The sequence below is a fragment of the Serinus canaria genome, chromosome 2 (genome assembly GCF_022539315.1).
Source record: "Serinus canaria isolate serCan28SL12 chromosome 2, serCan2020, whole genome shotgun sequence".
Lineage (NCBI taxonomy): Eukaryota > Metazoa > Chordata > Aves > Passeriformes > Fringillidae > Serinus > Serinus canaria.
Genome location: NC_066315.1, coordinates 118,057,058 through 118,069,723, shown reverse-complemented (window position 1 = coordinate 118,069,723; position 12,666 = coordinate 118,057,058). Strand labels below are relative to the sequence as shown.

At 36.3% G+C, this 12,666-nt stretch overlaps 1 protein-coding gene across 2 annotated transcripts in view; it reads right to left on the bottom strand.

Annotated features, from left to right (window-relative positions):
* C2H8orf34 (chromosome 2 C8orf34 homolog) overlaps window positions 1-12,666 on the bottom strand; it is a 145,363-nt gene that overhangs the window by 84,285 nt on the left and 48,412 nt on the right. For both annotated transcript variants that reach the window (XM_009085863.4, XM_050971577.1), the window contains 2 exons: window positions 10,520-10,689; window positions 6,534-6,700 (listed from right to left, as the gene is read on the bottom strand). In XM_009085863.4, coding sequence (XP_009084111.3) covers window positions 6,534-6,700; window positions 10,520-10,689 — 337 coding nt within the window. The remainder of the gene's footprint in view (window positions 1-6,533; window positions 6,701-10,519; window positions 10,690-12,666) is intronic.

The window sequence follows — 12,666 nt, the reverse complement described above, 5'->3', positions numbered from 1 at the left end:
GAACAGAGCTACATCCAGCTCGTGCCTGGTCACCAGTGGTGTTCCCCAGGACTCAGTACTGGGGCCAGCCCTGTTTAATATCTTTAGCAATAATCTGGATGAAGCGATCAAGGGCACCCCGAGTCAGTTTGCAGATGACACCAAATTGGGAAGGCGTGTTGATCTGCCAAAGGAAGGCTCTGCAGACGGATGTGGACAGTCTGGATTGATGGGCCAAGGCCAATGGTACTTGTGGGGCTCAACAAGGCAAAGGGGTGGGTGCTGCCCTTGGGTTACAACAACCCCACTCTTCCAGTCACATTGCTACACACTGGAGCAATGTGACTGGAAAGTTGCTCAGTGAAGAAGGGCCTGGGAGTCCTGTTTGACAGATGACTGAACATGAAACAGTCATGTGCCCAAGAAGGCCAATGTCATCCTGGCTTGGATCAAGAATAGCACGACCAGGGCAGTGATTGTTCCTCTGTACTCAGCACTGATGAGGCCAATCTCAAATTCTGTGTTCAGTTTAGGATCCCCCACTAAAAGAAAGACATTGAAGTGCTAGAACATATCCAGAAAAGGGCAGCTGGTGAAGGGTCTGGGGCACAAGTCTAATGAGGAGCAGCTGAAGGAGATGGGGGTCTTTAGCCTGGAGAAAAGGAGGTTCAGGTGTGTCCTTATCTCTTCAACTCCCTGAAAGGACATTGTAGCCAGGTGGGGGTCAGGCTCTTCTCCCATGTAGCAAGTGACAGGACAGGGATCAAGTAATGCCAGGTGCTTCCCAGGGAAGCGGCTTGAGACGTGTAGATGTGGTGCACAGGACATATTTAGTACCTTGTTTAGGTACAGGTTAAAAATAAACTTTGTTTTCTTTTACAAACTATAACTGAATGACATTTTAGGCTTCTGCACATCATTGTATTCAGTACACATCTATTCCTTGATAATTAATCTTTTGAAGCTTTTTTATTAGCTCATGTAACTTGTTTCAACTCAAGAGAAGCTAGTATCTCTAGCTATAATTGGTTTCTTTTCTCTACTTTCCCTATAGCAATATGAAGCACAATCTCACTTTCAATCCATTTTATGCTTATCTAACCAGCAGCTGTAACAAGTGTTGCAATATGTGACTAATTCATTTAGTAATTTATTCTAACATTACAAACACACTCTTAACCAAACAATAGAATTTAGCTTACTGAAATTTATTGTCAGCCTAAAACTTCTATTTAAACATCAAATACCTCTTGTATAAAGCATAGTAAAATGCAAGAGCAGGATTCCATTAGGACTTTAAACACCAAATCCCTCTCCTATGAAAACAAGTTAAAGTTTTGCCTATTCTCAGATGAACTAAAATATTCTCACAGATGTTTCTGTCTCTTAGCAAAAGGCCACAAGATGAAGTGAAATCAATGAACTCCATGAATGACATTAAACAGACCTGCACATTACTCTTGCTCAGTGACTTGATGTATTTGCAGAAAAACTGAATAAGCTATTTGCTGAACTTTAACCTCAAAAAAGATATTTAAATCCACATCTGATGGAGCCTGAGTGCTCTTCTAGAGGACATCTGTTACACAAACACCAGAGCACTTTATCTGCCACTGAAAACTTTGCAGAGGAGGCCTCCTATCTCCCATGGGTGTTATTCTCTGTTCCTGCCCTACACAGCAGATGCCCACTGGTAGTTTTGCCGATTTCCCAATAGCTTCCAAAAACACAAGACTCAGTGAAAGGGAACACTAGGAGCAATTCAAACATCTTTCTCTCACACAATCATTCTACTTAAATCACAACAAAACAGGCTACAGGCTAGAAAACTGTTCTGAAGATGTAGTACAATCACATCATCTTTCCCAGGGCTTTGTGGTCTCTTTTCAGAAAATTCTGTATTCTAGTCACATAATGGAGAAGGTTTCGGTCATCTGGGAAAGTCAACAAAAAGCAACAACCTGCTGCTTGTATTAGTATAATTTATCATGCATAGAGTCAGTTTCCTGCCTGTTGTCAAAGACCTTTAGGAACCAAGGAAAACAGGAGCATCTATTAAATCAGAGGAAAAGCACTGAAAACACTGCAGATTGCACACCCTTTCATTAATGACTCAGAGGCTCATTAAAAAAGCAGAATAGATATTTAAGGGGTAAACTACCAGACACTGAGCTACAATCTCATCCTTCAGGCAAATGCAATCTCCACTATATTCTATTTATCTCCTCTTCTTATAAAATGTAAATATATCACCAGACAACCTTTCAAGGGTGTTAAAAAAATTAAATAATTAATATGTGAAAGCTCTTGAAGAGAAAAAAGAAATCTAAAGACTAGAAGAAGAGTTATTAAAGCAAAAAGAAGACATCAGGTATCTCCCAAAGCAATAATTGGAAAGTTTATTACTAATTGAAGTGCATTTCTATCTTTAAAGATTCTGATTTATTACTGTATAGAAGGAATTGCACATAATAAACATGAGGCAAACAATCACTAAACTTTCACTTCACATTTATACATTATGGAAAAAAAGGCATCATTTTTGTGAAACCAGTTCCAAAAAAGAGTTTAAAATTCCTGATGTTCCAAACACTTAACAGCTCAGATATAAGATTGCTTCCACTGAAATCACAGAGGCTCTTCAGAATCATACAGACTGGCATATGCATCAGTTGTAGGAATTTGGCTTCAGCTTCAACCACAGTTGTGTGAGTGAACTTTTGGGTACCCTTTGTAGAGGTACTACAGAGTTAACTACTGCACAGTTAACAGCATCTGTTAACACATGGTAACACTTGTAGTACTGTGAGCACACAGAGATATTGGGTGAATCCAAGAAACTGCTACTTGAGTATTATGACTAAATATCACAGAATCACAGAATCATTTAGGCAGGAAAAGACCATTAAGATAACGAAGTTCAACCACTGCCCTAGCACTGCCAAGTCCAGCACTAACCCATGTCCTTAAGTGCCACATCTACACATCTTTTAAATCCCTCCAGGGTTAATGACTCAGCCATTTCCTTGGGCAGCCTGTTAAAATGCATGACAAACCATTCCATGAAAAAACTTTTCCTAATATTTAACCTATATCTCCCCTGGCATGACCTGTGGCCTTGTTCTACCACCTGTTACATGGGAGAAGACAGAAAACTCCACCTGGCCTCGTTTCAGAAAGCTGGAGAGTGCAATAAGGTTTCTCGGAGCCTCCTTTTCTCCAGGCTAAACAACACTTGCTCCCTGAGCTGCTCCTCACAGGACTTGTACTTTATGCTATGACTGTGTAAAACAACACAGAATGTCTTTCTCATCTTCCTTAACTTGTAAAAACTTCAAGAATGTATATGTAAGTATACATTATGGTATACAAGTGTGCTTCAGAAATCCTTAGACTTTTACAATGCGTTATGTTTATGCACAGCAATACACTTAAGCAATTATATTCTTACACCTAGTCAATTGATTTTTTAAAACCAAACAAGTCATGCTTTGGTGACTGTATAATCAATATTCACAGCAATTTCAGGGAAAATAACAGTTCAGTCCTCTCCAATGCACATCAGTGAGATACTGAGAGAATAACATAATTTCTAAGTCTCAGTGGATTTCACCCAAATGGGAGAGGCAGCTTAAGCTAAAAAGTCATAGAACTCCAAAAAAGGCTGCAGAATTTCTCAAAGAACTACATCAGCTCCTGGTTAGATTTACAAAACACAATACTTGGCATTATGATGTGTAAAAAATGAGTCCCTTGATATAATTTTGTCCCAGACATCCCAGACCCATAAACATTTACAAACACATGTGAATTGACAGTTACAGTTCTCAGCTTTCTGAAGTCAAGAAGAGCCGTTCCATGATGATGTTATCAGTCACTAATGTATTTCAGCCACCTGCTTAACTGAACACACTTAGAAAGTCACCAGCATGGGAACAGCCCTCCTAGGCATCTTATCTTACATATAAAAAGTGATAACTGAAATCAGAATATAGCCCTGTAACATTCTTTTTCTTCTTTGCAGATACATTTCTTTTGAAATGGATAACAATGTAATTCTTTCTTTTATTAGGAATATAAAAGAAATCTAGCTAAAACCTTCATTGACCCACCTAGGCGATGGAGTTTTTTTAAAGAAAATATGCAAAAATTCAGCTTCATGCTTTTAATATCTAAATAAATCAACCAAAATCTGAAAGATTCTCTTGAACACACCTAAAGATGGATGTTTGTGTTCTGCATTTTAAATGTAGCGTACACTTTAAATTATCTGCTAGAAATATTAGAACAGTTTTCCCAGAATCCTGACTCAGGAGCATGAAGTTTTGTAACTTTTCAAGAAACGGCTGAATAAACAAAGAATACTGAACTCTGAAGAGAACAAATCAACGTGCTATATGCAACAATGCCCTGCAACTCAGTGATGGCAGAAAGCCATGATTTTAAATTAGTTATATACTGGATATAAGTTGTGCAAAAAGCATCAAAGCAGTTAATGGATTAATGTGGTACATAATAAAAAAACCCAAAAGAAAAAACCAAACCCCAAAAAAAAGAAAAAAAAAAGCCAAAAAACCAATCACAGAATCAGTTACTGGCCTGGAAAACATAGCAATGAAAATACCTATATTTGCTGATAGGAACTGAATTTCTTTATGTTGCTTTCAGAGGAAAACTAAAACATCCTTCCCATGTAACACAGACATATTCTCAAATTTTGAGCATTTCTGGGGAATGTAGCCTAACCATTATACCAAATACAACACATACTGCCAGCAAACTGCAAAATGAGAATTAAAATAAAAGTCAGTTTTTCAGAAGCACAGCACTTTAAATACCATTGAGAGCTCAGTGTGTATTGAACTCTCAGTGGTTGTTACTATTACATGGCAATATTATAATCACTACAAGCATGGCTAGTCCTCAAAAATGTCAGGATTTTGCCTCAGAATCTTATATTCATTCATATAACACCCTACTCAAACTGGAGGTCCTGTTCATTAACTTTCTCAGTTTTAAGCTGGTTTTGTATAAACTTAGTCAGTTTTGATAAACTGCAGGATAGAAAAATATTCCAGGTTTTGCATGGTACAAAACTAGAATGAATTCTTACAATCAAGTACTTATTAAAAAAAACCCCAAAATACTAGTTTGTACACAGATCATTTTCTACCCAAGTGTCAAGACACTAGAAAATTCCTTTATACTGCCTTCTTGATTCCAGATATCTTCAGGGATTCAAGTGTCTGGAAGCAAAAACCTGTACATCTATTGGATACATTTTGCTCACTGTCTGCACAGAAATTAATAAAAAATACATCCTGTATGTGAATAATAAATAATGAGTGATCCAGGCCATTCTCTTCTTTCTTGTAAAACAGATGCATGTATCAAATTTAAAACTACTGAAAAATAAAAGGAAATTCTGTATTAATTCACAATTAATTAAACAGAATATATATATATATATATATATATATATATATATATATATATATATATCTTTTTTTTTTTTTTTTTTTTTTTTACCATATGCATGGTCAAGCACTTGAACAGGCTACCCAGAGATGTTGTAGAATCTCCATCTTTGGAGAAAGTCAAAGTTCACTCATAAGAACCTGCAATAGCTGATTTTTTTGAGCAAAAGGTTGTGCTAGATACCTCTAGCAGTCCCCTCCAACCTCAACTATACTGTGTTTCTTTGAAGACTATAAAGGATGCAACAGAAATATAGAAAGTAAAACTAGCAGCATGTGTTTTCCTGATTTTTAGATTAAGGTCCAACCTGAAAAAGAAAAATCACGCCAGAATTCATAAACTCAAGAAACCTCAGTTATTCTGAGATTCTGAATTTCCCATGCTTTGATACCACATAAAGTTCCATTGAACAGAAACTGTTAACAAATAATGAAATCCATGACTGCCTTTTAAGCATCATACACTGAAAATCTGAAAAACAGCAGAAAAGAAATTATTAAGTACAATTAGAACCATTATTAATTAAATACAATTAGTAATTCTGGGAAAGGGAGGCAGCAACGAGCATGAAGTCTTCTAGAGTGCAATTTAAGATTTAAGATACAGTACAATCTAGTGGAAAATTACAACCAAATCCTCTGCAGAGGTTACAAATTCATATTACATAAGCTTTATCTAGCTAGTAAGTAAAAAAAAAAATCAACTGAAGTTAAAACTGTGATGCAGCTAAGAAAAAGTAGAACCAGGTGAAAGATAGTGAAGCTGATTCTGTTCCTTGTACAGAAATACATTCTGCAAGTAAAACGTGGAAGGGATTTATGTAGGAAACCAAATTAATTACTTTAAGCACCTGAAGCATTTGATTTCATGGAATTTGGATGCAGCTGGGAGTTTATTCACACACAGTTATGGTCCTCCTTACATTTCTCCTGAAAATTTCATGTTAAACCCTAATGAACCCTCACACAGTTGCTAAATACTTTAGCTTCAAGCACAGGGAGCAGTTTCTGACTAATCTCTGATTGATTTTTTATAATGAAAAAATTCAGATAATACACATAATTTTTTGCAGTTACCCAGTAGTTCCATTGCATCATCTTCATTGTCAATGTCTTCTTCAGTTACAGATGGAGCCGTGCTTTGAGCAGAATCAAAGGAGTCCTGAGAAAGCATGGCAGCCAGCAGTTTCTTATGTTGCTGCTGTTGATGTTTTAATCCTTTGGTCTTTGGCTCCATTTTTAAGCTGTGAGGGAGGAAAGCACAACTTTCTCTTACTAGCGCTCTCTTCAAAATACATCACTCATTCCCTGATAATTGTATGTTCTAAGACATTTTGTGTTTTCAGTTTCTACTTAAAGTTTTGATTGAATTTGGGAAATTTCCCATTGATTTTTATGTGTACTAATCAAGTCTAAATAAGCTACACATATAGAACAACAGGATGTCAATTAATAATCCGTATTGCTAAGCTGTTGATATTGATAAGCATAGCAAGAAGATGACAACAAAGAATTGCTCTCTACAGTGGTTTTGATACCATTACCCCACAGGATTATAACACTTTTCCTGATTTGTAGAGTTGTGCCTCTGACCTGAACAACAGACAAATGGAATTGTACAGATGTTAGAAAGGTCTAAGGCAGGACTTGCTACAGTTTGTCATTCCTTCCTGTATCAACAAAACAGACAGAAGCTTGGTGCCCCACATGAGGATCACCTCATGAGCATACCACCAACACCTCAGACTGTCCTTACAGTTTGTTGCAGGAAGGCAGAATTGTTGTAAATGTATGATTTTTAGTATAATCAATAATTGCTGATTTCTTCAGTAAAAATAGGACAAAATAGCACCTTGGAGATGAAGAATGGGCTTTGAGTTTAGGACATCAGGTTATGGATGTGGCCTCTGCAAGTTTTAGTTCATTTCACACTCTCAGAGACAAGAGTATCTAATAAAAACCACTCAAATTCCCCCCTGTGTACATACATTATCCCCGGAGGAAGATTCCCAAGAGCCTTGCATCTTCTCAGAATTCCTCCAAGAAATTTTTCATGTAGAAAACTACTAACGGTGACTTGGAAATGAGTTTAATCCTACTTTCATGTAGTTCAAATTTCTGAAAGATGAGCTCAGTAGCAGCAGGATTGCCCTCAGCACTTTTCTATGGTCTCTTATCACTTATCACCTTGTCTTTCTTCCTTACAGCAGCAACAGAGAGCAGTGCAAAACCAGTCACAAACACAATCTTTCCTCTGTAGCAATCCAGAAGATTAGGGATGAAAAGGTGACCCTTCACCCATTTGACAAGACATCTCTAACAGAGCTACCTCAGACTGGCTACATCGTCTCTCCCAGTCAGAGCAGTAGTGACACCTGTCCTTTCAGTTGCTTTTTTTTTTTCCTTTTGAAATACCGGGCTGGGCTTTATGACATGTATATATGACATGTCTGCTTCCATTGCTCATCATCACAGGAATGCATGCTTTTCAGGAGGAAATGGTGATTCTGTCACACCACACCGATGCCACTTACTGTACCAGTGATTTGTCAGTGTCTAATCCTTTGGATATTTATACAGTGTTTCATAAATGTATCATTTCCTTATGTTTAGTGACAGAACATAAGGACCTGGAACAAATGGAATGATTACAGTTTTGCCTTTCCCATTCTTGTATTTTAACTGAGTATTATAAACAGTTCTTAGAGTTTGCTGGTTTATCCCATAAATCCTGATAAATAGTGATAAACAATCTATCACCTTTTATTAAAAGTGTGACTAAATAAAATTGGAAACACTGAATGTGGATATTTGAAACTGCCCTCTCTTTCATTTTCCAAAATGAAACTTATTTTTACAAAAGGTAACTTAACTACTTAAGGTTACATTAACTGTGAAACAGATTACTGAAATAGAGATGATACAGACAAACTTTCTTTACAACTGATAAAGTCACTCTTTTGAGAGCAAACACACTCTTCCAACTATTTTTAGATGCACTAGTTATTTGCTACATTAAAACTAAGTTATTATTACTTGGTACTTGTCTCGTGCATTTGGCGTGTGGTCATTTCGAAAATTCTGCTAATAGCACTTTAATTCACAGTAACACTTAATCAGACCTTAAAGAAACTGCCAGTTATTAGTGAACTATTATTAAATATTCAGATTAACCCTGATCAATATGGATCTTTAAAATTTCCATATATAGTTGACATCAATTTTAGTATCACCATTATCTTGAAGTTCTGCAACTTTATTACTTTGCAAGACTGCAAATATGATTTTTATAAATGCCATACAAAAGCTGATAAAATGCTAATGAAGCAAAGAATTATCCCAGACATAAAATCAGTCATCCAAATGTAAATCCATATGCTGCATGTAATTTAGTAGTTACTCATTTCCACTGAAAATTAGTACACCCACTTAGCAATACATATTTTTCAGTAGGCCTTCAGCACTTATTGCACCTACAAACAGAGGCATCAGTACCCCATGAGTCTTTCCTGGCACCAAGTTCCCTATATTCTCCTTATTCACACACCAGAAAACCTAATTTTGTCATGATACTTGACATGATTCCTCAAATACTATACTCAAAGCCATTAATCACATTTTTAATTATAGCATTAGCTGTGAGGTTTCTCTCAGCTTGTACCACCCTCTACAAAGAGAAAACCACACTGCTTTGAATCATGTCTGTTGCTCAGAACTAGACCTCTTTGCTCCCTTCTGCAAATTAGACAGAGATGCTTATTTCTTCTCCTTTCTATTGACAGAAGGGATACAATATCCTCAATTTGCTCTGAAACATGGAAGAGATCTTTATTCAATGCCTTTACCAAACTGCTGAATAAGGAAAAGGAAACCCAGGCCTCCACAATCAAGCTGCAGTGCCAGTTGCTGACTCCATTATTTTCCCAGGAACTGCACTGAAGAGACCCAAAGTCTGAGCTGTGTTGGTTCCTGTCCAAGGGCTGGCAAGGGATCATTGCTACACGCTGCTACTTCTTTGAAATAGTAGTACTTACAGCTACCCCCACGATAATCTAATTAAACAAAATATTCATGGATAACAAATATTCCCAAGATGTGAGGAAAGTTAATGAATGCAGTCTGTAAGAGCACAGCTAGTGATACATTAGTTTCAGTGTGACAGGGAGGTGAATTCCAATGTAGAAGGCTCATTGAAGAATGTGAAGTGAAGGAATACCTCAGACCTTTTCAAAGGGAAAGCAGAGAGTTTCTGCCTTCTAAAAAAAAGGAAGAAAAAGGTGTCTGCTCCAATCAAAGTACTAGTTATTAACCCAGGAGATATGCTCCAAGGCTAAGGGAGAAACGTAGGTGCCTAAGTCAATTAACAGAGGCAGTGCAGAAGATTTATCCCTTTTAAAGCAAGGCTGTGAGTATTTAACTTCCTGTGATAAACATATCTTTAAATCATAGAAAATTGACTCCTTGTATTATAATCTCTCCCATGTAGCTGAAGCACAAACTCTTTCAGTCAAGCACAATAAATCTTCAGAAATTATTTACTACAGAGAACAAAATTTCACTTTGAGAAAGACTTGTTATTAACACCAAAAAAGCTAAGAAGCGAAATAAAAATGAAATTAGGAAGTCCTGTTAAAAAACCGTGGACACCGCTTCCCTTGCCTATCTCTCCTTTAATTGAGAAAACCAGATTTATAACTTAAGTGTCAAGAAGATTAATAAATAGCTACTACCAGCCCAAGAAAGATGGAGGGGTATGAAGTATTTGAATGAAGCCATCCATCAAAATATTATTATACAATGGACCCCAACCATGTCAAAATACACTTAGCTTTCCACATGGGAATAAATCCATAGGATTGTAAATGGGTACTAAGTTGATCATTTAGAAAAGCATGAGAAGAAAAAAGCCACATATCAATGACTTCTATTTATTTTGCCTGTGCCCATACTATGGCATGAGAATTCAAAACCCCTGCACTCTCTCCTCAAAAATGTAATTTTTGTAACAAAGACACATCTGTTTCACAAAAATATAAAGTTTCTAGGCCTGATCAAAAACCCACCTTCCTCCAGGACTGCTGCTATCCTCGCTGTCCCACTGCTCATTTTTATTTCTTGGTATTGGTGGCTGCAGCATTTCAGCAGCCAGAGGGTCTGCATCATTCTCTTCACGGCCAATCCATTCTCCAATAACACGAGGTCTGAGAAGGGGGGTGTTAAAACCTGCTGTGTCCTGAAGAGAAATAAAAATAACAAAAAATAACAATGCACTGTTTGTTCTCAACCATAGCTGTAAATAGAAAAAGAAAAGAAAAACAATTTTAGAAGTACAAAACCAATACATTGCATTATGATTTCAGAGGGCTACATAATACCCAGAAACAATGATGGACTAATGAAATGTTCTCCATTAACAAAATTCCAAGAAATAATTGTGTACCCTGATGCCTGAAATCACTCATTTTTTTTTAATTGCAACTGTAGAAAAATCACTTCTTTTAATAAATGCACAGTTCTGAAAACCTTCAGTGTGTTTGTTCTGCTAAGCAACACAAGGCCACTTGTATTAAAAAAACCCAATCATAAGACTGTTGTAGATTAATAGCATCACTCTTATTTGCATTATGAATTAATGCAAAATTAATAACTACATCTGCATTTTGGATTTTAAAAATAACCCTGCTGGGCTTTATATAATGTATCTTTCTATTCTGAAAATGGTATTAACATTTGAATAAAAAGCATTTCTGAAGCTATTTTTAACCACTTACTGGAGGACAACAAACTGGACAGGATTACAAGAAGCAAGCAAAATATAACTGACATATTCAAAACAATAGCAATAACTTGCACCATCATATTAGGAATTTAGATTAAAGTAGCAAGTTGTTCTTAACTTGTATGAAAAAGCATTCTGATGTGCATTCTGTTTTCAATTTTACTAGAATGGTTGTAGATAAAGGGTCATTTAGAACAGCATAGTCAAACTAAAAAACTAACCTGTATACCAGAAAAAAAAGGATATGAAATTATGTGATAGGAATATTTTTTTTTTTAATTAAACTGTTTATAGGCTACTAAAGCTATTTCAAACACATTGTGCCTAATTAGGAGAGATATATTTCTATAAATTGATGAGTGAAAATTATAGGAAAGCAAATCCTTGGCTGTTACCTAACTTAGTGCCTCAATAAATATTCCTGCCATAAAAGAATGCTTTCCAAACAAAAAAGCATCTGGAAAAAGTACAGCACACTGACTAGGTGGCCTAGAAACCATATTTTATCTCCTTCCTAAAAACAAACCACTTTTGAAATCTCCTCCTAATTGAAACAGATACACTAAAAGAAGTTTGAAGTAGAGGCCTCTACTGAAATGAAAGTAACAAACAAAAAAAATAAACCAAAAAATGCTGCAAAGTGCTTTCAATACGAATATATTTACCCTCTGGCTAGATGCTACAGTTTTGCTGAGCACAAAAACCTCTATTTTGAGAGCCAAATGTAATCCAGGCCCTGGATCTGACTCAGTCACCCTTGTTCTTTTGTTTTGCTTTCTGCAATGTGCCTGTGATTGCTTTTCCACACTCCACTCCCCATACCTCTATCCATATTGGTCCATCACTTGACTGTCTAAATCAATTTTACACAATGTTTTTTTTCTCCGAGGACCACTGAAAATTGAATCCATAGCTTCAGATGTTTTAGGATACTTAACCACTGGAGTTAGGTTTTTTTTAATGTACTTACAAATACACGTTTTGTGCATTTATTTGGAGCTGTGGCATAGTCAAGTAATGTAGACTAGATGACAGTCACCTCTGGGCACTTGACAAGCGTAATTTGTCACAAGTGTAACAATTCTTCTGAGCTTAGAAAAAAAGATTGTTTCGCTGCTCATAATGCCTTTATTACACAAGGTGCATACATTAGTTAATTAACCATCTGGCCCCTTCTGAGGTTTATTACTGTTATTCTAGTTATTTTATCCTGTCCCTTTCTCCCTAGGATAATTTCTAATAATTAATAAAACTTGTTCCTGGAATTAGCTAGTTAGAATAATTTGCACTGTCATTCTTGCTGAAAGCTTTCAGTCCCTTAAATGAAAATGCAAGAACCAAAAAAATTGCCCGTAAGTTTTCCCTGACACTACACACTGCAAAATCAACATATAAATAAGTAGAACATGCATTCTGTGACTGTCCTTGCTA